At 66.1% G+C, this 22749-nt stretch overlaps 2 protein-coding genes across 2 annotated transcripts; one reads left to right on the top strand and one right to left on the bottom strand.

Annotated features, from left to right (window-relative positions):
* Window positions 1-1625: 1625 nt before the first annotated feature.
* On the top strand, window positions 1626-4660 carry ASB8 (ankyrin repeat and SOCS box containing 8). Its single transcript, XM_086478747.1, has 3 exons — window positions 1626-1751; window positions 2686-2790; window positions 4028-4660. Exons 1-3 carry the CDS (start codon window positions 1635-1637, stop codon window positions 4658-4660), a joined length of 855 nt encoding a protein of 284 aa, XP_086334873.1. The 5' UTR covers window positions 1626-1634.
* Window positions 4661-6252: 1592 nt separating this feature from the next.
* On the bottom strand, window positions 6253-21354 carry PFKM (phosphofructokinase, muscle). The gene is made up of 23 exons (XM_086478756.1): window positions 21228-21354; window positions 20226-20324; window positions 19482-19555; window positions 19273-19350; window positions 18053-18242; window positions 17599-17764; window positions 17442-17486; window positions 17241-17349; window positions 16919-17014; window positions 16711-16803; window positions 16487-16612; window positions 13232-13296; window positions 13071-13134; window positions 12837-12983; window positions 11741-11811; window positions 11546-11633; window positions 9797-9949; window positions 9544-9708; window positions 7876-7937; window positions 7658-7769; window positions 7457-7556; window positions 6628-6733; window positions 6253-6400 (listed from the first exon to the last, which is right to left on the bottom strand). The coding sequence occupies exons 1-23, from the start codon at window positions 21352-21354 to the stop codon at window positions 6253-6255; spliced, it is 2484 nt and encodes an 827-aa protein (XP_086334882.1).
* Between the last annotated feature and the right edge of the window lie 1395 nt (window positions 21355-22749).

Below are 22749 nucleotides of genomic sequence, written 5' to 3'. Positions count from 1 at the left end.
TGGGATGTCTTGGTGCAGATCTGGGGGTGGGGTGTTGTCCCCCCCGGTGTGTCTGGCTTTGTGGGGGCACTGGGGGGGGGGATGGGACAACGGGACCCTCTGGGGGTCCTGCTGGCACGGGGGGGGGTTGTGGCTGGGGGGGTTTGCCCGCCCCCCCCCGTCCTGCCTGGTGCCAGATGTTGGCAGCTGGGGGGGGGGGGCAACACACACAAAGGGGGGACACAGCTCCCCTTGCAGCCCCCAAAATGCCCCACTGGGAGCTTGCAGCTGGGGGCGGGGGGGGAGGACACAAAATGGGTGGGGTGGTTAGTGCCCCCCCCCCCCCCCCAGCACCCCAATTCAACCAGATGTTGGCAGCTGGGGGGGGGGGGGTGGCAGGCTGAGAGTCAGGGTCCTCCAGCCCCCCCCCCAAACCCTCCCAGCAGATGTTGGCAGCTGGATGGAGCCACCAGGGAGGGGACACACACACATGACACTTCCATTGGGACCCCCCCCACCCTGGGCAGGAGGGACCCCCAGCTCCCACCCCCCCCTCCCCACTGAGCTCGGTGGCTTTAACCCTTCCCGCCCCGAGCGAGGGTCGGGCCAGCGGCTGTTGGCTGGCGGGAGTGGCCGCACTGGGTGTCACTGGTTTGAACTGGTGGTGGTGTGAACTGGCAGTGATGGTTACTGGGGGGGGGATTGGTGCCGTGGCACAAGGGCTCGATCGTGTCCCCCCTCCCCGGGGAACGGGGTTTGAGGGGATGAGCCCCAGTGGCACCTGGGTGGGCTGTCCCCATGTTGGGGTGCTGGGTCACCCTCCCAAGGGCAGCTGTCACCCTGCCGGGGTGCTGGTCACCCCCAAGCTTGGGTGTCACCGTGTCGGGGTGCTGGGCCACCCCCCGGGCTGGGCTGTCACCCCTCCGGCTGCCATCTCGAGTGACAGGGCTGGGCCGCGGTGACGGGCCGCGCTGGGGTGACCGAGGCAGAGGAGGAGCCGCCACCCAAACCCCGTCCCGCCGCGAGGGACACCCCGGGGTCACCGGGCACCGGCTGTGCCCACCGGGCGGCACCTGCGGGCCTGGGCCCGTGGCGCTCTGCGGGCGCGCTAGGCCCGTTGCCATGGTGACGCCGGGGTTACTCCATGTTGGGGCCACCGGAAGCCAGCGGGTGCGCAGGATGTGGGCGGATTGGTGGAGAGCCGATAAAAGGGCGGGGTTTTCGGGCGGGAGCGGCTGGCGATTGGAGGAGATTAAAGAGCGGTGGGCGGGACCTCCGAGGAAGGGGGAGGAGGAGCCGGGAGGAGGCGGAGCCTCGGGGGCCGTATTGGCGGAGAGGTGGATGGGGGGAAGGGGCGAGGCTTCTCTTTGCGCATGCGCAACCACGCCGACCCGTCACTTCCGCGTGGCGGCGGTTTCCGCCTTCCGCTGGGCCTGTACCGGCCGCGCTGGAACCGGGCGGAGCCCCGGGACCCCCCCCCCGCCCCCCGCCGCGACCTCCCGGTCCTCCTCGAGGCTCTCGGTGCAGCCCGGGCAGCTCTTCCCGTCCCGCCCCTCCCCGCCGTAGCGGGGGGGCCCGTCGGGGCCTGGCGCCGGCGGCTCGGCGGGGCCGCCCGGGGCATGCGGAGGGGGGGTGGCGGCCGCCCGGCCCGCACTATGTGGTACATCATGCAGAGCATCCAGAGCAAGTACTCGCTGTCGGAGCGGCTCATCCGCACCATCGCCGCCATCCGCTCCTTCCCGCGGGACAACGTGGAGGATCTCATCGGCAGGGTGAGCCCCTCCCCGCCCGGGGACCCGCACCGCCCCCCCACCCCCCCGCCACCGGCCCGGCCCGGCCCGGCCCTGGGGTGGCTGCGGAGCGTTCGTGAAGGACACGGAGGGTTTGTAGGGGAGGGGACCGAGCTGGGGCACCCCTTCCGTGAGCCGGCGGGGTGCTGCGGGAGGGTGTTTGTCCCCGCGTCGCGGCCGGAGGCCCGCCCTGGGGCTGTCGGTGTCGCTCCCCGCTGCCTGAACGCTCTTCCCGGTGAGGTTCTTGCGGCTGAAGCCCGCCCTCGGGGTCTGGGAGCTTCGCATCAGCCCGGGTCGCTCTTGCGGGGCTAAGCCTGAGCGATCCGGGCAGCTGCTGAGCTATTTCGGGTGCCGAGGGCTCCGCAGAGCCGCTTAAACCTCCTCGGAGATGCCCGTTCAAAGCCGACGAGCCCCGGGTTCAGCCCGGAGCTGCGTCCCACCGGAGCGATGCTCCCAGGGCAGCTGAGGCCGCACCAATGACTTTAAATAACCCCCGGCTATTTACCGGAGGCAGAGCACCCCGCCCGCCTTTCCAACCCCCCGGCGCTGGGCCCGTTGTCACCCTCGCACCGACCGTTCCCCCGCGATCCTGCCGGAGCACAGAGCCGGTGTGCGCTTCTACCGGCCCCCTGCAACCCCCGGGTTCCTTCAGGCGTCGTTTAGCGACGCTGAATTCATCAAAACCGAAGCCGGGAGCAAGGATTAATTAAAACACAGGGGGAGCTCGGTGCCACCGCGGTGCCGGCCTGAAAACAACCCCCGGGGCTTGCGCGGGAGCGTTACACCGGGTGTTTATTCTTAAACCTTTAAGGAGGCGAAACGCGGCGCGTCAGCTGCTGGTTTTGGGGTGGAAAAGGGGCCGAGGAAGGGGCGGCGGGGTCGCTAATGCCGGCTGCGGTGTGCTGTGCTCCCGCAGGGCGCGGATGTGAACTGCATGCACGGCACCCTGAAACCGCTGCACTGCGCCTGCATGGTGGCTGACGCCGACTGCGTCGAGCTGCTGCTGCAGAAGGGAGCGGAGGTAAAGGCTTCGGGAGACCGAAAAAAAAAAAAAAAAACCGCGTGGAAACCCGCCAAAATCCCTCGGAAAAACGGGTCGGGAAGGTGGGAGGGGGCGGCGGGTGCTGATCCACGGCTGAGATTGGAGCCGAAGGGTTGAAGCGGGGCTGGTTTGGTGGCCCTTCGTGGGGGGGAAACGGGCCCGGGCCGAAGGTTTATCGTCGCAGGAGGGAGTGAGATGTTTGTGCCCAAACGCTCAGGGGTGCTGCTTGTTGGGGGAGGGAAGTTTTGGCGGGGGGAACCCGAAGGAAGAGTCAAAACCCGCGGGTTGCCTGATTTTTGGCGCTTCCTAGTGGCTGCTGGCAGGTCGTACCCCCCCCCCCACCGCTCCCTGCCCTCGCTAAACTGGGGCTGTGGGAGCGGATTTGGGGCGCTTCCTCGGCTGCCAGCAGGAGCTGAGGGGCCTCAGCGCCCCCCAAACCCTTCTGTTATCATCCAGCTTGGATTTTGGATAGATAATGACTTTTCACTGCTCACTAATTGCTTTTCATGAACGACTCGATGGCTTTAAGGAATAACTCACGCTTTGTATGGATGACATTAGTTCACCTCATAGTCAGAAACACCCCAAAACCTCCCTGATGCTCAGAACCAGCAGCTGCTGCCTCACGAAGAAGGTCAAAGCTAAAGCTGCTGCTCACGGTGAAATTGCCCAGACCAGGGAGGCGGAGAGACAGGGACAGGGAGGGAAAGTGCCCGTTCTTGGGGTGTCTTCTGATGGGAGGGAACCCGAGGAACTGAGGGGGGTGAAGGTGAAGACCCTCCCCTCCTCCCCAGCCTCAGCTGTAGGTCAGAGATCTCGATCAGTCAGATCACCAGGGATCCCATCAGCCCAGGAACAGCAATGCAGGGAGTTAATCGGGGGGAGCAATCGGCGTCAATGCCAACGTTCACCGCGGGCAGAACGTGCGGCTGATGTGAAAATAGACTTAATGGTGTGAAAATAGACTTAATGTTAAAATACTGAATGTTAAAATAAACTTAATGATGTTAAAAAGACCACGACTTTGCCGAGAAAGGGTATAAACCGCTGAATTTTCTGATGTAACTCCGAAGCCCGTCAGGAGGAGCCGCCCCCCCCCCCCCCCCCCCCCCGCTGCCCATAAAGCAGCGCCGGCTGCTCTGCCGCGGGGGGAGAGGAGTTTGTCGTGGCGGGGACCTCTCCTCAACCCTCCCTCCTCCCTCCTCTCCTCCCGCAGGTCAACGCCCTGGACGGCTACAACCGCACGGCCCTTCACTACGCGGCGGAGAAGGACGAGACGTGCGTGGAAATCCTGCTGGAGTACGGGGCCAACCCCAACGCGCTGGACGGCAACAAGGACACGCCGCTGCACTGGGCCGCCTTCAAGAACAACGCCGAGTGCGTGCGGGCGCTGCTGGAGAACGGGGCGGCCGTCAACGCCCGCGACTACAACAACGACACGCCGCTGAGCTGGGCGGCCATGAAGGGCAACCTGGAGAGCGTCAGCGTCCTGCTCGACTTCGGGGCGGAGGTACGGGTGGTGAACCTGAAAGGCCAGAGCCCCATTTCGCGCCTGGTGGCGTTACTGGTGCGGGGCTTGGGGACGGAACGGGAAGATTCCTGCTTCGAGCTCCTCCACCGAGCGATGGGACATTTGGAGCTGAGGAAAAACGGCAGCATGCCCTGGGAAGTGGCGAGGGATCCGCAGCTCTGCCAGAAGCTCACCCTGCTCTGCTCGGCGCCCGGCACCCTCCAGACGCTGTCGCGGTACGCCGTCCGCCGCAGCCTGGGCGTGCGGTTCCTGCCGGAGGCGGTGCAGCAGCTGCCCCTGCCCACCTGCCTGAAGGAGTACGTGTTGCTCCTCAGCTAAAGCCGCGCCGCCGGCGGGCTGCCCGCCGGCACCGCCGGTTCGGCCCTGGCGGGCACCGGGATTCCCCTCGCCGCTCGCCGGTTTCCACCCGGCGCGGGCGGCGGGGAGCCACCGGTGCTGCCCGCAGGCGGCTCCATCTCGCGCCTCTGCCCACGCCCCCCGCTCCCCCCACGCGCTCTCCCCTCCGTTTCGGCTTCGTGAGATGAACCGACCCGATTTAACGGCAAATTATATCCCGGCTGTTGGATTCACCCTTTCCCCCCCCCCCTTTTTCTTTTGTTGCTTTGGGGCAGACCCTGGGGAAGGAAGGCTTTCTGGGCATGGGGAGAACATGGAAAACCTCCTCCTTTGAAGGATGTGGGGCGGGAAACCAAGAGGAGGCGGTGTTGGACCCGGAGAAGTCCAGTGGGGGCTGGAAATCCGGTGGGAAAGCTCGGTGGGGAGCCTGTACGTCGCTGAACGGCACGACGTGGCGCAGAGCCCGTGTGTCCTTTCCACCTGGGGAAGCGTGGGGTTGGGTTCTTTTTTTTTCCCCCCCTTTCTCTAATTTTTAAAATTACCCCCTGCAGAGGGGGAAGAGGGAGAAGCCAGCGCTCGGTGGGGCTGTGGGAGCGGGGGGAGCGTCGCCCTCCCTCTCCGGAGCAGCTCCGCGCCGCATGGGATGCTCCCGGCCCCTGAGCGGGGGGTTTGCCACGGGGTAACCCACCCGAGCTCTCCCTTGGTTTTTGGTTTTGCCCCATCCCCTCGCTGGTTTGGTGGTGGTTTTGTTGGGGGGGGGGGGGGTGTTTGTTCCCGGCTCCGCGTACGCTCCCCGTCACGGAAACCCTCCCGCTGATGAACTCAGCCTGGATTTCGGCTCCGCAGCCTGCCCCCTCGCTGCTCCCAACTTAACTTTGGCTGGGGGTTGTGTTTTTTTCTGGGGGGGGGGGATGGATCTTGACAATGCGCCGAGCTGCCCCGTCCTCCGAGCGCCCGCTCCTCCCCCGGGGATCCCCAGGGAGCCGCCTCGTGCTTTCGGGAGGGAAGGCAGGCGCGTGAACCTCGAGAACTGCTTTTCTGGAGGAACTTGGGGCAGAAAATTCAGGGTATTCAGGATATTCGGATTATTCCTCCCTGTTGTGCTGGGGATTGAAGCCGTGGGGACCAGGGGTGGGCGTGGGGCTGTGGGACCCGTGTCTGCCTTCCCCGGGGGGTGAGGGCCGGAGGGTTAGAGCACGATTCGCCGCCACGAGTGAGCGAGGGAGTTTGTTGAAGCCTCTTCATTCTCAAGGGTGAACGCTACAGCGGGGCCCTGGGGACTCGACCCGGCCCGCTCGCTCTCAGCTCGACGCTTGGGGAATCCGCTTTTTCTGCTTCAAAAGCCCCTAGAATACCTAAACCAACCCAAAATTGACCCCGAGGAAACCCTCTGCTTCAGGCCAACCGGTCTTTTGCCCAGGCACCGGGTGCCCTCGGGGCGCGGAGGCGCTGCCTGGCTTCCCTGGAGGGGGGGGGGGCGGGGGGGGGGTGCGAGCTACAACGGGGAGCGCTTGTTTCGGAGGTGCCCTGGGGGGGGGGACACGCTCCGGGGTGGGGGGGGAAGCCGTCGCCTCTTAGATGTTGGACTCGAGGGAGACCCTCTTGCGCGTGATGTGCTCCAGGTGGGCTTTCTCCGAGGTGTCCAGCTCGATGTTGTACTTGGCGAGGATTTTTAGGATGGGCCGAAGCTTCAGCCACCACTGCTCCTTGGGGAGGCGGTGCCTGGGTGGGAGAGAGAGAGGGGGGGGGGGGGCGGGGTGGTCCTGGGTGGAAACAACGCCGTGTGGCCCTTCCCGGCGCCCCGTTGGCCCTTCCCGGCGCCCCGTTGGCCCTTCCCGGCGCCCCGTTGGCCCTTCCCGGCGCCCCGTTGGCCCTTCCCGGCCCCTCGTTGGCCCTTCCCGGGGTTGGGGTAGGGGCTCAGGGGTGGGGTGAAGGTGGGGGGCACCTACTCGAAGTCCGTCTGCTCCTTGAGCTCGGTGATGGGCTGGAAGACGAGGCTGCGCTTGCGCATGCCCAGCAGACAGGCCGAGTCGGCCGTGTTGGCGAAGATCCGACCTGGGAGGGGGAGGTGGGGAGTGAGCTCAGCGGTTTGGACCCTCCGGGAGGGGGGTAGAGCCCCCATCCCATCCCATCCCATCCCACCACCCCCCGCCAAAACGTGCAGGGGAGCCCTTGGTGGGGAGAGATGGGAGCGCGGGTGAGCGTTGGGGAAGAGCTGAGGGTTTGGTTCTGGAAGTGCCCCCGCCCTGGGGGAGGGGAGGGGTCTTTGGGAACATGGCAGAGACACCCCCCCCTTCTTCCTCGCAGAGCCCCCCCCTTCTTCCTCGCAGACCTCCCCCTTCTTCCTCGCAGACCCCCCCCTTCCTCGCAGACCCCCCCCTTCCTCGCAGACCCCCCCCCTTCCTCGCAGACCCCCCCCTTCCTCGCAGACCCCCCCTTCCTCGCAGAGACACCCCCCCTCCTCGCAGAGACAGCCCCCCCTCCTCGCAGAGACCCCCCCCTTCCTCGCAGAGCCCCCCCTTCTTCCTCGCAGACCCCCCCTTTCCTCGCAGACCCCCCCCTTCCTCCTCGCAGACCCCCCCTTCCTCCTCGCAGACCCCCCCTCCTCGCAGAGACCCCCCCCTTCCTCGCAGAGACCCCCCCTTCTTCCTCGCAGAGACCCCCCCTTCTTCCTCGCAGAGAACCCCCCCTCTTCCTCGCAGACCCCCCCCCCCTTTCCTCGCAGACCCCCCCCCCTTCCCTCGCAGACCCCCCCTCTCGCCCCGCTGCGGCCCCCACCGTGCCGGGAGCACTCCTTAATCTTCCCGGTGATCCAGGCCACCGCCTTGGCGCCCATTTTGGTGCCGAAATTCCTGTCGAAGGGCGTCGGGGTGCCACCCTGCGCCGGGAAAGTCCTCGGGTGACCACGGGGACACCCTGGGCGGACGGGGGGGGGGGGGTGTCTCTGAACCCCCAGCCCCTTCCCGGGGGTGTCCGTACCTGCTGCATGTGCCCCAGCACGTTCTTGCGGCAGTCGAAGATGCCCTTCCCCTCCTCCGAGTAGAGGTTGTAGATGAAATCCGTGGTGTAGTTCTCGTTGCACCGCTCGTTCCTGCGCCGGGGGAGGGGGGGTGGGCTCACGGGGGGGGAGGTGGCACGAGCGTGGCAGGTCTCAGCTACCCACCCCCCCCCCCCCCTCCGCTTTCCATCCCCCGCACCTCAGCACCAGCCCCCTCTTCACCGTCGTCTTCATCTTCTCCGTCAAATGCTCCACGTTGACCTACGTGGACCACGAAACAGGCGTTGGGGGGCTCGGAAAGGGGAATGAACGTGGCCACCGCCGCGGCATTGGGGGCTCGGAAGGGGGGATGAATGTGGCCACCATCGTGGCAATGGGGGCTCAGAAGGGGAATGAACGTGGCCACCATCGTGGCAATGGGGGCTTGGAAGGGGGAATGAATGTGGCCACCACCGCGGCGATGGGGGCTCGGAAGGGGAATGAACGTGGCCACGGCCGCGGCATTGGGGGCTCGGAAGGGGGGATGAACGTGGCCACTGCCGCGGCGCTGGGGGCTCGGAAGGGGGAATGAATGTGGCCACCATCGTGGCAATGGGGGCTGGAGGGGGGAATGAACGTGGCCACCATTGTGGCGGCGATGGGGGCTCGGAAGCGGGAATGATCGTGGCCACCGCCACGGCGTTGGGGGCTTGGGGAATGAACGTGGCCACCGCCGCCATGATGGGGGCTCGGAAGGGCGAGTAAACGTGGCCACCATTGTGGCGGTGGGGGCTCGGAAGGGGGAATGAACGTGGCCACCATCGTGGCAATGGGGGCTGGAGGGGGGAATGAACGTGGCCACCATCGTGGCAATGGGGGCTCAGAAGGGGAATGAACGTGGCCACCATCGTGGCAATGGGGGCTTGGAAGGGGGAATGAACGTGGCCACCATCGTGGCAATGGGGGCTCGGAAGGGGAATGAACGTGGCCATCGCCGCGGCGATGGGGGCTCGGAAGGGCAAGTAAACGTGGCCACTGCCGCCGCAATGGGGGCTCGGAAAGGGGAATAAATGTGGCCACTGCCGCGGCATTGGGGGCTCGGAAGGGGAATGAATGTGGCCACCGCTGCGGCGATGGGGGCTCAGAAGGGGGAATGAACGTGGCCACCGCCACGGCGTTGGGGGCTTGGGGAATGAATGTGGCCACCGCTGCCATGATGGGGGCTCGGAAGGGCGAGTAAACGTGGCCACCATTGTGGCGGTGGGGGCTCGGAAGGGGGAATGAACGTGGCCACCGCCGCTGCGATGGGGGCTCGGAAGGGGAATGAACGTGGCCACCATCGTGGCAATGGTGGCTGGAGGGGGGAATGAACGTGGCCACCATTGTGGCGGTGGGGGCTCGGAAGGGGGAATGAACGTGGCCACCGCCGTGGCGCTGGGGGCTCGGAAGGGGAATGAACGTGGCCACCACCGCTGCGATGGGGGCTGGAGGGGGGAATGAACGTGGCCACCGCCGCCGCGATGGGGGCTCGGAAGGGGGAATGAACGTGGCCACCATCGTGGCAATGGGGGCTGGAGGGGGGAATGATCGTGGCCACCGCCGCGGTGATGGGGGCTCGGAAGCGGGAATGATCGTGGCCACTGCCACGGCGTTGGGGGCTCGGAAGGGCGAGTAAATGTGGCCACCATTGTGGCGGTGGGGGCTTGGAAGGGGGAATGAACGTGGCCACCGCCGCCGCGATGGGGGCTCGGAAGGGGAATGAACGTGGCCACCATTGTGGCAATGGGGGCTGGAGAGGGGAATGAACGTGGCCACCGCCGTGCCAGGGCTGTGTCAATGCCCAGAGTTGGGGGGGGGTGCATAGGGGGTGCATGGGGGGGTCCCCAACCTGCAGGTCGCGGATGTTGAAGTGCTCCTCGTAGATGTAGGCGGCGTCGGCGCCGCTCGCCAGCCCGGCCATGGTGGCCAAGTAGCCGCAGAAGCCGCCCATGGTCTCGATGATGAAGACGCGGCGCTTGGTGCCGGCCGCCGACTGCTTGATGCGGTCGCAGGTCTGGGGGGGGGGGGAATTTTGGTTCGGGGGGGGGGGGTTGGTGTTGTGGAAGGGGGGGCAGAGGGCGAGGGGGGCCGCGGGCCCGCACCGTGGTGATGGTGTTGAGCGCGGTGTCGGCGCCGATGCTGAAGTCGGAGCCGGGGACGTTGTTGGAGACGGTGGCGGGGATGATGCAGAGCGGGACGCAGAGCTCCTCGTACTTGGCCCTGCCCTCCATCAGCTCCAGGCTGCCCGTGAAAGCCTGCGGGGGGCGGGGGGGGGGGCACAGGGTGTCAGCACCCTGCCTGCAACCTCCCTGCACCCCTGCCTGCGCCCCTGCCTGCAACCTCCCTGCACCCCTGCCTGCGCCCTGCCTGCACCCTCCATCAGCTCCAGGCTGCCCGTGAAAGCCTGCGGGGGGCGGGGGGGCACAGGGTGTCAGCACCCTGCCTGCCCCCCTGCCTGCACCCCTGCCTGCACCCCTGCCTGCACCATCCCTGCACCCCTGCCTGCACCCCTGCCTGACCCCTGCCTGCGCCCCTGCCTGACCCCTCCCTGCACCCTGCCTGGGCCCTGCCTGCACCCCTACCTGCACCCCTCCCTGCACCCTCCCTGCACCCTGCCTGCACCCCTGCCTGCGCCCCTGCCTGCACCCCTGCCTGCACCTCTCCCTGGGCCCTGCCTGCACCCCTGCCTGCGCCCTGCCTGCACCCCTGCCTGCACCCCTCCCTGGGCCCTTCCTCCACCCCTGCCTGCACCCCTGCCTGCACCATCCCTGCACCCCTGCCTGCACCCCTGCCTGACCCCTGCCTGCGCCCCTGCCTGCGCCCCTGCCTGCGCCCTCCCTGCACCCCTCCCTGCGCCCCTGCCTGCGCCCTCCCTGCGCCCCTGCCTGCGCCCCTGCCTGCACCCTGCCTGCGCCCCGCCTGCGCCCCTGCCTGCACCCCTACCTGCACCCTGCCTGCACCCTGCCTGCACCCCTGACTGCACCCTCCCTGCCCCCCTGCCTGCCCCCCTGCCTGCACCCCTCCCTGCACCCCTGCCTGCACCCCTCCCTGCACCCCTGCCTGCACCCTGCCTGAACCCTGCCTGACCCCTGCCTGCCCCCCTGCCTGCCCCCCTGCCTGCACCCCTACCTGCACTCCTGCCTGCCCCCCTCCCTGCGCCCCTGCCTGCGCCCCTGCCTGCACCCCTGCCTGGGCCCCGCCTGCGCCCCTGCCTGACCCCTGCCTGCACCCCTACCTGCACCCCTGCCTGCACCCTCCCTGCACCCTGCCTGCGCCCCTGCCTGCACCCCTGCCTGCACTCCTGCCTGCACCCCTGCCTGCACCCCTCCCTGGGACCTGCCTGCACCCCTGCCTGCGCCCTGACTGTACCCTGACTGCACCCCTCCCTGCACCCCTGCCTGCACCCCTCCATGCACCCCTGCCTGACCCCTCCCTGCACCCCTGCCTGCACCCCTCCATGCACCCCTGCCTGACCCCTCCCTGCCCCCCTCCCTGCACCCCTCCATGCACCCCTGCCTGACCCCTCCCTGCACCCCTCCATGCACCCCTGCCTGCACCCCTCCCTGCGCCCTGCCTGCACCCCTGCCTGCACCCCTCCCTGCACCCTCCCTGCACCCCTGCCTGCACCCCTGCCTGCCCCCCTGCCTGCCCCCCTGCCTGCACCCATGCCTGCACCCCTCCCTGCACCCCTCCCTGCGCCCCTCCCTGCGCCCCTCCCTGCGCCCTGCCTGCACCCTGCCTGCACCCCTGCCTGCACCCCTCCCTGCACCCCTGCCTGCACCCCTCCCTGCACCCCTGCCTGCACCCTCCCTGCACCCCTGCCTGCACCCCGCCGCGACGTCCCCGCTCACCTCGAAGCCGCCGATGATGATCAGCCCGTGGATGCCGAAGCTGCTGATGCTGGCGCTGATCTCCTCGAAGTATTTCTTGGGCAAAGTCCTGCGAGGGCGAAACCTCCCGGGCTGAGCCCGCTCGGGGTGGGGGGACTCCACCTGGGGACCCCCCCCGCGCCCCAAAAGATTCGCCCCGTGGCGGGGGAGCGGTACCTCTTCGTCCCCAGTTTGGATCCTCCCAGTCCCGTCCAGCCGCCGACCCTCTCCCAGCTGATCTCTTCCACCTCGGGAGGGGGGGGAGCAGCAAGTTAAAGGGGGACGGGAGGGTTTTGGGGACCCCATGGGGTCGGGGGGGGGGGAACAGCAAGTTAAAGGGACACGGGAGGGTTTTGGGGACCCCATTGGGTCGGGGGGGGAAGCAGCAAGTTAAAGGGAGACGGGAGGGTTTTGGGGGCGCCGTGGGGTCGTGGGTGGGGAAGCAGCAAGTTAAAGGGGGACAGGAGGGTTTTGGGGACCCTGTGGGGTCGTGGAGGGGGAAGCAGCAAGTTAAAGGGAGGATTTTGGGGACCCCGTGGGGTGGTGGTGTGGGAAGCAGCAAGTTAAAGGGGGACAGGAGGGTTTTGGTGACCCTGGGGTTTTGGGGACCCTGTGGGGTCGCGGGGGGGAGCAGCAAGTTAAAGGGAGACGGGAGGGTTTTGGGGGCCCCGTGGGGTCGGGGGGGGGGAAGCAGCAAGTTAATGGGAGGATTTTGGGGACCCCGTGGGGTCGTGGTGGGGGAAGCAGCAAAAGGGAGATGGGAGGGTTTTGGGGAGCCCGTGGGGTCGTGGAGGGGGGAAGCAGCAAGTTAAAGGGAGACGGGAGGGTTTTGGGGGCCCCGTGGGGTCGGGGGGGGGGGAAGCAGCAAGTTAATGGGAGGATTTTGGGGACCCCGTGGGGTCGTGGTGGGGGAAGCAGCAAAAGGGAGATGGGAGGGTTTTGGGGACCCCGTGGGGTGGTGGTGTGGGAAGCAGCAAGTTAAAGGGGGACAGGAGGGTTTTGGTGACCCTGGGGTTTTGGGGACCCTGTGGGGTCGCGGGGGGGAGCAGCAAGTTAAAGGGAGACGGGAGGGTTTTGGGGGCCCCGTGGGGTCGGGGGGGGGGGGAAGCAGCAAGTTAATGGGAGGATTTTGGGGACCCCGTGGGGTCATGGTGGGGGAAGCAGCAAAAGGGAGACGGGAGGGTTTTGGGGACGCCATGGGGTGGTGGCTGCTGCTTTTGGGGGCCGTGCACCCCGTTTTTTTCCCCGAGGGGTGGGGGTGGGGGTGTCTCACCTGTCCGTGGGCGAGCCCTTCGAAGCCGTCGTGCACGGCCAGCATGCGGTGCCCGTGGATGAGGCCGATGCGCACCGTGGACCTGACGGCCGCGTTCATGCCGGCGGCCGGGGCGCCCACGTTGAGCACAGCCAGGGTGTAGCCGCTCTGCGGGGGGGGGGTGGGCGAAGGAGGCGGCGTTAGGGGGGGCTGGAGGGCTTGAGGGGGTCCCCCCCTATGTCCCCACTGCCGTACCTTGGTGGAGGGGGGGCGGATGTGTGCCAGCAGCTTGTACACGTTCCAGTTGTTTTGGAAGCTCCTGCAAAGGGGATGGTGGGTGTGGGAGATTCCCCCCCCGGGGGTGGGGGGTAACCGGAGCCCCGGGTCCCCGTTGGGGACGGGGTGCAGACGCTCACCGGCCCCGCAGCTTGAGGGCGTCCTCGAAGCGCCCCTCGTTCATGGCCAGCGTCACGTCTTTGGTCTGCGGGGAGAGAGGACGGGGGGGATGGCAGCGTGCCGGGGGGATGGCAGCATCCCGGTGGGATGGCAGCATCCCAGTGGGTTTGCACCGGGCTGGTGGGATGGCAGCGTCCCGGGGGGATGGCAGCGTGCCGGGGGGATGGCAGCGTGCCGGTGGGTTTGCACCGGGCTGGTGGGATGGCAGCGTCCCGGGGGGATGGCAGTGTCCCGGGGGGATGGCAGTGTGCCGGGGGGATGGCAGCATCCTGGTGGGATGGCAGCGTCCCGGAGGGATGGCAGCGTCCCGGGGGGATGGCAGCGTGCCGGTGGGATGGCAGTGTGCCGGTGGGTTTGCACCGGGCCAGGGGGATGGCAGCATGCCGGGGGGATGGCAGCGTCCTGGTGGGATGGCAGCGTCCCGGTGGGATGGCAGTGTGCCGGTGGGATGGCAGCGTGCCGGGGGGATGGCAGCGTCCCGGTGGGATGGCAGCGTCCCGGTGGGATGGCAGTGTGCCGGTGGGATGGCAGTGTGCCGGTGGGTTTGCACCGGGCCGGGGGGATGGCAGCGTCCCGGTGGGATGGCAGTGTGCCGGTGGGATGGCAGTGTGCCGGTGGGTTTGCACCGGGCTGGTGGGATGGCAGCGTCCCGGGGGGATGGCAGTGTGCCGGTGGGATGGCAGTGTGCCGGTGGGTTTGCACCGGGCCAGGGGGATGGCAGCGTCCCGGGGGGATGGCAGCGTCCCGGTGGGATGGCAGCGTGCCGGTGGGATGGCAGCGTGCCGGTGGGTTTGCACCGGGCCGGGGGGATGGCAGCGTGCCGGTGGGTTTGCACCGGGCTGGTGGGATGGCAGCGTCCCGGGGGGATGGCAGTGTCCCGGGGGGATGGCAGCGTGCTGGGGGGATGGCAGCATCCCGGTGGGTTTGCACCGGGCCGGTGGGATGGCAGCGTCCCGGTGGGATGGCAGCGTGCCGGGGGGATGGCAGCGTGCCGGTGGGTTTGCACCACCTGCAGCAGCTGGGTTTGCATGGCACTGGGTGGGTCTGCATTGCACCCGCTGCGTTTGCAACCCTGCTGGCCGGGTTTGCAACCGCACCGGCCGGGTTTGCATCGCACTGCATGGGTTTGCATCGCACCCGTGGGGGTTGCACCATGCTGGCTGGGTCTGCAACTGCACCAGGTGGGTTTGCATCGCATTGGGCGGGTTTGCATTGCACTGCGTGGCTCTTTGCATTGCACCTGCCAGGTTTGCAACCGCACCAGCTGGGTTTGCATTGCACTGCGTGACTTTGCACTGTGCCGGCTGGGTCTGCAACCTCACCAGCTGGGTTTGCATTGCATTGGACGGGTTTGCATTGCACTGCGTGGGTTTGCATCGCACCCACCGGGTTTGCAACCGCACTGGCTTGGTTTGCACCACACCAGCTGGGTTTGCATCGCATTGGACGGGTTTGCATGGCATCTGTCGCATTTGCACTGTGCCGGTTGGGTCTGCAACCACGCTGGCTGGGTTTACATTGCATTGGACGGGTTTGCATTGCACTGCGTGGCTCTTTGCATTGCACCTGCCGGGTTTGCAACCGCACCAGCTGGGTTTGCATTGCATTGGACGGGTTTGCATCGCACTGCGTGGCTCTTTGCATTGCACCCGCTGGGTTTACACCGTGCCGGCTGGGTCTGCAACCGCAGCAGCTGGGTTTGCATTGCATTGGGCAGGTTTGCATCACGCTGCGTGGCTCTTTGCATTGAAACTGCCAGGTTTGCAACCGCACTGGCTGGGTTTGCACCGCGCCAGCTGGGTTTGCATTGCATTGGGCGGGTTTGCATTGCACTGCATGGCTCTTTGCATTGCACCCGCTGGGTTTGCATCGTGCTGGCTGGGTCTGCATTGCATTGGACGGGTTGGCATCGCACTGCATGGCTTTGCATCGTGCCTGTTGGGTCTGCAACCGCACCGGCTGGGTTTGCACCGCGCCAGCTGGGTTTGCATTGCACTGCGTGGGTTTGCATCGCACCCACCAGGTTTGCAATCGCACTGGCTTGGTTTGCACCACGCCAGCTGGGTTTGCATCGCGTCTGTCGCATTTGCACTGTGCCGGCTGGGTCTGCAACCACACTGGCTGGGTTTGCATTGCATTGGACGGGTTTGCATCACACTGCATGGCTCTTTGCATTGCACCCGCTGGGTTTGCACCGTGCCGGCTGGGTCTGCAACCGCAGCAGCTGGGTTTGCATTGCATTGGGCGGGTTTGCATCGCACTGCGTGGCTCTTTGCATTGCAACTGCCAGGTTTGCAACCGCACTGGCCGGGTTTGCACTACACCACCTGGGTTTGCATTGCATTGGGCGGGTTTGCATTGCACTGCGTGGCTCTTTGCATTGCACCCGCTGGGTTTGCATCGTGCCGGCTGGGTCTGCATTGCATTGGACGGGTTGGCATCGCACTGCATGGCTTTGCGTTGTGCCTGTTGGGTCTGCAACTCCACTGGCCAGGTTTGCACCACGCCAGCTGGGTCTGCAACCACACCACCTGGGTTTGCATTGCATTGGACGAGTTTGCATTGCACTGCGTGGCTCTTTGCATCGCACCCGTCGGGTTTGCACCGTGCTGGCTGGGTCTGCAACCACACTGGCTGGGTTTGCATTGCATTGGACAGGTTTGCATCGCACTGCATGGCTCTTTGCATTGCACCCGCTGGGTTTACACCGTGCCGGCTGGGTCTGCAACCGCAGCAGCTGGGTTTGCATTGCATTGGATGGGTTTGCATTGCATTGCGTGGCTCTTTGCATTGCACCTGCCGAGTTTGCAACCGCACTGGCCGGGTTTGCATTGCATTGGGCGGGTTTGCATCGCACTGCGTGGCTCTTTGCATCGCACCTGCCAGGTTTGCAACCCCGCCAGCCAGGTTTGCACCGCGCCAGCTGGCTTTGCATCGCACCCACTGGGTTCGCAGCCACGCCGGCCAGGTTTGCGCGGCGCTACGTGGCTTTGCACCGCGCTGGCCGGGTTTGCACCGCACCCGGCTGCGTTTGGGTTGCACTGGAGGGGTTTGCACCGCACTGGGTGCGTTTGCACTGCAGGGGCTGGGCTTGCATCCTCCTTGGGGGCTTTGCATCCCGCCCCGTGCCTTTTGCATCGCACCGGTTGGGTTTGCGGCCTGTGGGGAGCCCCGGGGGTGCTTTTGGGGGTCCCGCCCCCCCCCCCCCTACTCACCACCTGCACGCACTCCATCAGGGGCAGGCGCACGGCTTGGTTGCCCGAGAGGCTGACAACGCAGGCGGGGGTGTCGGGGGTCCCCTCCAGCAGAGCCATGACGGCTTCCACACCCATCCGGCTGCCCTGTGGGGACAGGGACGGGGATGTTACCCCCCTCCTCGGACCCCCCACCCCCCCCCCTTTCTCCCCCTCACCCCGTTTTGGGGGAGGGAGCTGCCTACCAGGATGCGATCGAAGGCGGAGGGTGTCCCGCCGCGCTGGACGTGGCCCAGGATGGTGACACGGGTGTCGTATCCCAAACGCTTCACCACCAGCTGCAAGACAGGGATGCGCCTGGATCCGGCCCTGCCGCGGGGGCCGGGAGAAAATAGGGGGGAAAAAAAGGGGTTTCACCCATTTCCCACCCCCGCCCCCCCTTTCCCCGCTCACGGTTTTGATGTCGTCGGAGGTGATGGCCTTGCCGTGCTTGTCGATGGCGCCTTCGGCCACGATGATGATGTTCAGCCTCGAGCCGCCCAGGCGGGTCTGGGGTGGGGGGTGATGATGTGGGGAAGGGGGTGATGATGTGGGGAAAGGGGTGACGATGTGGGGAAGGGGGTGACGATGTGGGGAAAGGGGTGACGATGTGGGGAAAGGGGTGACGATGTGGGGAAGGGGGTGACGATGTGGGGAAGGGGGTGACGATGTGGGGAAAGGGGTGACGATGTGGGGACGGGGCTGGGGACGCGGCACCCGTGGGAGCCCGTCCTACCTCCGTCAGCCTCCGGCACAAGTGGTCCTCCCAGTCATCCTCGGGGGGGGACTCGGGGATGAAGACCCAGTCGGCGCCGCAGGCCAGGGCGGTGATGAGCGCCAGGTAGCTGGAAACGGGTAAAAAAGAGGCTGTTTAGGGTTTGGGTTGTTTTTTTTCCCTTTGTGTTCTTTACCGGGAGCTGGATCCCGGCGGACGCACCCGCAGTGGCGACCCATCACTTCCAGCACGAAGGTCCGCTGGTGGCTGCGGGAGACACGAGTTTCACCCCACGGCGAGCCCGAGCGGGGTCCGGACACCCCCCCCCCCCCCCCGCCTTGAGCGTGGCGTGGGGGACACGGGGAAGGGTCCCCGTCACCTCTGGGCCGTGGTGGTGATGGCGTCCACGATCTCCATGATGCGGTGCAGCGCCGAGTCGGTGCCAATGGTCATGTCGGTGCCGCAGAAGTCGTTGTCGATGGAGCCCACCATGCCCACGATGTTCAGGTGACTCGATTTCTTCGCCTCCTCCGCCGTGATCCCCCCTGCCGCAGGGTGCGACACCCCCTTTTCCCTCTGTCGGGGGGGGGGGTGTGTCCCTCCCCCCAAAAAACACCATCCCCACGGAGCCAAACACCAAACCCCCTCCGCAAGAAAAAACCCAACCCCGCGAGGCCAAACGCCGGCGTGGGTTATAAAAACCCCCCCTTTTTGCGTACAACCGCCCCGATTTGGCGGCAAACCCTTCCGTTTTGGTACAAACCACCCTTTTCAGCCCGCCGATGGGGTCGAGGGGGGTCCCGTGGGAGGGGGGGGGACACACACACACGTACCCACTTTGACCAGCTCGGCCAAGAGGCTGCTCCACTCGGCTCGGAAGGTGTCGGCGCCGGTGAGGCTGCCGTCGCCGCCGATGACGCAGAGGTTGGTGATGCCGCGTTTCACCAGGTTGCGGGCGGCTTTCAGGCGGCCCTCGCGCGTCCGGAAGTCCTGGCACCGCGCGCTGCCGATGACCGTCCCCCCCTGCGGGACCCCCGCGTGGGTGCTGGGTGTCACACCCCCCCCCCAACCCTGCCACCACTACCACTACCACCCCACCCCCCCCCCCCCCGTGGCCCTCTGTCCATCCCGGCTCTGGTTTCGGGTTATTTTCAGGCTTGACCCCGCGGCGTAGGGTTACACCATCCCCCAGCTGTGGCCCCCGCCATCGGTGCGCTGAGCTGGCCGCTCTCAGCCTCCGCTTTGACCAGCTGCAGCATCATGTGCACCCCCCCACACACCATCAGTGCGCTGAGCTGGCCGGTCTCAGCCTCTGCTCACCAGCTGCAGCAGCAGAGCCCCCCCCCCCCCGCCATCGGTGCACTGAGCTGGCCGGTCTCAGCCTCCGCTCACCAGTTGCAGCCTCATGTCCCCCCCACCCCCCCTGCCATCAGTGCACTGAGCTGGCCGGTCTCAGCCTCCGCTCTGCAGCATCATGGGCCCCCCCCCCCGGCCACCAGTGCACTGAGCTGGCCGGTCTCAGCCTCCACTTTGACCAGCTGCAGCATCATGTGCACCCCCCCACACACCATCAGTGCGCTGAGCTGGCCGGTCTCAGCCTCTGCTCACCAGCTGCAGCCTCATGGGCCCCCCCTGCTCCCCCTGCCATCAGTGCACTGAGCTGGCCGGTCTCAGCCTCCGCTTTGACCAGCTGCAGCATCATGTGCACCCCCCCACACACCATCAGTGCACTGAGCTGGCCGGTCTCAGCCTCCACTCTGCAGCATCATGGGCCCCCCCCCGCCATCAGTGCACTGAGCTGGCCGGTCTCAGCCTCTGCTCACCAGCTGCAGCATCATGTGCCCCCCCTGCTCCCCCTGCCATCAGTGCACTGAGCTGGCCGGTCTCAGCCTCCGCTTTGACCAGCTGCAGCATCATGTGCACCCCCCCCACACACCATCGGTGCACTGAGCTGGCCGGTCTCAGCCTCTGCTCACCAGCTGCAGCATCATGTGCCCCCCCTGCTCCCCCTGCCATCAGTGCACTGAGCTGGCCGGTCTCAGCCTCTGCTCACCAGCTGCAGCATCATGGAGACGCTCTCCCACGTGGCCTCCTTGATGTTGTCGCCACCGTCCACCAGCCCCTGGTAGCCCTGGAGAGGAGGGGGGACACACACAGACACGTGACGTTGAAACAACACCCTCTCCCCACATACCCCCCCCGGTAGATTTTGGGGGGCACTGGGAATACTGGGAATACTGGGGGGGGATGCTTGGCACCGACCTCATGGACGAAGTAGACCTTGGCGCCGGTGTAGATGCCCACCCGCACCACGGCGCGGACGGCCGCGTTCATGCCTGAGCACGGGGGGGGGGAGGAAAGCGTCACCCGGGGATCCCCTCCCAGCTTTGGGGACCCCCCCCTCAAGCCGAGCTTCCCCCCCCCCCCCCCCAACACCCCCCCCCCCCCGCGCGATCCCGCAGCTGCCCGGGTTATTTTTGCCCCGTTGACATTTAGCGGCGGCGCCGCGTGACACCGGGGTGACGAGCGCGGTGGCGGGGGGGGGGGGGGGGAGCCGAGACCCCCCCGCTGTGGGCTGGAAGAACAACACCCCCCCCCCCCCCCCAATTGGGATCCCCCCTCATTCCTGGGGAGCCACCCAGGTGGATGACAAGCTTTGGGCTGAATCCTTGAGGTTTTGGGCAACCCCGGCGCTTCTGTGGCGTTGGCTTCGTGCCGGGGCGTTACCACTGTCATCCCTTTAAGCCCCCCCCCAAATTTTGGCATGGGGCACGTGCACCCAGACCCCTCCCTGCACCCCAAAACTCCCCTTAATGCTACCCCACGGCTTCGTCACCTCACCGTGTGTGTCCCCCCGCCCCCGCCAAGGTCACCCCCAAACCCACAACCACTCAACCGGCTGCAGGACCTGGCCACCAAAGTCCCATTTTCACCTGGTTTCTCCCCAAAATGAAGCTCCACCCTCCCACGACCGACGCTTTTCGGGGTCACCGGGGTGTCCCTTACCCTGGGCGTCCCCCCCGGAGGTGAGGACGGCGATGGCTTTGCCGGCGCCCAAGATCTCGGTGTGCCTGTGTCCCAGCGGTGTCTGCGCCATCTTTTTGGCTGGAAAAAGTGGAAAATTGGGCAAAACAAAAGGTGGGAAGGGCGGCGAGGTCCCCCCCCGGGCCCAGTGACACCCGCAGACTGGCACCCACCGCCCCGCCAGCCCCTAAATGGGGCCCCCAGGGGGAGGGACGGCCCCGCGGGTGGGGGGTGTCACCTCTCCGGCACGGTGGGGGCATGGGGGGCACGGCCCTGCGGGTGCCAGTCTGCCCTCCTTACTGGTGCCAGTCTGCCCTCCTTACTGGTGCCACTCTGCACTCCTTACTGGTTCTAGTCTGCCCTCCTTACTGGTGCCAGTCTGCCCTCCTTACTGGTGCCACTCTGCCCTCCTTACTGGTGCCAGTCTGCCCTCCTTACTGGTGCCAGTCTGCCCTCCTTACTGGTGCCACTCTGCACTCCTTACTGGTTCTAGTCTGCCCTCCTTACTGGTGCCAGTCTGCCCTCCTTACTGGTGCCACTCTGCCCTCCTTACTGGTGCCACTCTGCACTCCTTACTGGTTCTAGTCTGCCCTCCTTACTGGTGCCAGTCTGCCCTCCTTACTGGTGCCTGTCAATATTCCCTGTTGGTAAGAGTCCATATTCCCTGTGGTTACTGGTCTCTGGGTACTGGTCTGCCCTCCTTACTGGTTCCAGTTTGTATTCCCTGCAGGTAACAGTCCGCCCTCCTTACTGGTGCCAGGCTGTATTCCTTGCTGGTACCAGTTTACCCTGCTTGCTGGCACCAGTATGCCCTCCTTACTGGTTCCAGTCTGTTTGTATCCCCTGCAGGTACCAGTCTGCGCTCCTTACTGGTGCCAGGCTGTATTCCCTGCAGGTACTGGTCTGCCCTCCCTTAACTGGTACCGGTCTGCCATCCTTGCTGGTTCCAGTCTGCCTTCCCTGCTGGTTCCAGCGGGCACTGACCTGGCGGTTCCCCCCTCCTCGGGGCGGGGGGGAGGAAGGTGAGGAAGAGGAGGATGGCGGCGAGGGAGAGCGCGGCCGAGAGGAGGAGCCGGGAGGCCTCCGGGGAGAGCTCGGGGACGGCCACCATGGCTGCTGGCACCCGCGGCGGGGACGGGATCGGGTGTAAGGGGATCGGCTGGGACGGGATCAGCTGTGAGAGGATCAGCTGGGATGGGATCAAGTGTAATGGGATCGGTTGGGGATCGGCTGGGACGGGATCAGCTGGAATGGGATCGGCTGGGACGGGATCAAGTGTAATGGGATCGGTTGGGGATCGGCTGGGACGGGATCGGCTGGAATGGGATCGGCTGGGACGGGATCAAGTGTAATGGGATCGGTTGGGGATCGGCTGGGATGGGATCAGCTGTGAGAGGATCGTCTGGGACAGGATCAGTTGTAATGGGATCGGTTGAGGATCGGCTGGGACGGGATCAGGGGTAATGGGATCGGTTGGGGATCAGCTGGGACAGGATCATCTGCGAGAGGATCAGCTGGGTCAGGACCGGCTGGGATGGGATCAGGTGTAATGGGATCGGTTGGGGATCGGCTGGGACAGGATCAGCTGGAATGGGATCGGCTGGGATGGGATCAAGTGTAATGGGATCAGTTTGGGATCGGCTGGGATGGGATCAGCTGGGACAGGATCAGCTGGGACAGGATCGAGTGTAATGGGATCAGGTATGACAGGATCAGATGGGACGGGATCAGCTGGAATGGGATCGGCTGGGACGGGATCAAGTGTAATGGGATCGGTTGGGGATCGGCTGGGATGGGATCAGCTGTGAGGGGATCAGCTGGGACAGGATCAGTTGTAATGGGATCGGTTGGGGATCGGCTGGGACAGGATCAGGGGTAATGGGATCGGTTGGGGATCAGCTGGGACAGGATCAGCTGCGAGAGGATCAGCTGGGACAGGACCGGCTGGGATGGGATCAGGTGTAATGGGATCGGCTGGGGATCGGCTGGGATGGGATCAGCTGTGAGAGGTTCAGCTGGGACAGGACCGGCTGGGATGGGATCAGGTGTAATGGGATCGGTTGGGGATCGGCTGGGACAGGATCAGCTGGAATGGGATCGGCTGGGACGGGATCAAGTGTAATGGGATCAGTTTGGGATCGGCTGGGATGGGATCAGCTGGGACAGGATCAGCTGGGACGGGATCGAGTGTAATGGGATCAGGTATGACAGGATCAGATGGGACAGGATCAGCTGGAATGGGATCGGCTGGGATGGGATCAAGTGTAATGGGATCGGTTGGGGATCGGCTGGGATGGGATCAGCTGTGAGAGGATCAGCTGGGACAGGATCAGTTGTAATGGGATCGGTTGGGGATCGGCTGGGACAGGATCAGGGGTAATGGGATCGGTTGGGGATCAGCTGGGACACGATCAGCTGCGAGAGGATCGGCTGGGATGGGATCGGGTGTAATGGGATCGGTTGTGGATCAGCGGGGACAGGATCGGGTGTAATGGGATCGGTTGGG

The sequence above is a fragment of the Leptosomus discolor genome, chromosome 27 (genome assembly GCF_034619465.1).
Source record: "Leptosomus discolor isolate bLepDis1 chromosome 27, bLepDis1.hap2, whole genome shotgun sequence".
Lineage (NCBI taxonomy): Eukaryota > Metazoa > Chordata > Aves > Leptosomiformes > Leptosomidae > Leptosomus > Leptosomus discolor.
The sequence above is the reverse complement of the archived record's forward strand: the minus strand, read 5'-3'. Positions and strand labels throughout refer to the sequence as shown.

What these genes read in the sequence shown, in the direction of transcription:
- ASB8 (XM_086478747.1), top strand. Translation starts at nt 1,635, where the DNA reads ATGTGGTACATCATGCAGAGCATCCAGAGCAAGTACTCGCTGTCGGAG. An exon ending in TGGAGGATCTCATCGGCAGG is followed by an intron (nt 1,752 to 2,685) that starts GTGAGCCCCTCC and finishes GTGCTCCCGCAG; the next exon opens with GGCGCGGATGTGAACTGCAT. An exon ending in TGCTGCAGAAGGGAGCGGAG is followed by an intron (nt 2,791 to 4,027) that starts GTAAAGGCTTCG and finishes CTCCTCCCGCAG; the next exon opens with GTCAACGCCCTGGACGGCTA.
- PFKM (XM_086478756.1), bottom strand. Translation starts at nt 21,354, where the DNA reads ATGGTGGCCGTCCCCGAGCTCTCCCCGGAGGCCTCCCGGCTCCTCCTC. An exon ending in TGATGGAGTGCGTGCAGGTG is followed by an intron (nt 13,297 to 16,486) that starts GTGAGTAGGGGG and finishes CTCTCCCCGCAG; the next exon opens with ACCAAAGACGTGACGCTGGC. An exon ending in AAGGAGCAGACGGACTTCGA is followed by an intron (nt 6,401 to 6,627) that starts GTAGGTGCCCCC and finishes TCTCCCACCCAG; the next exon opens with GCACCGCCTCCCCAAGGAGC.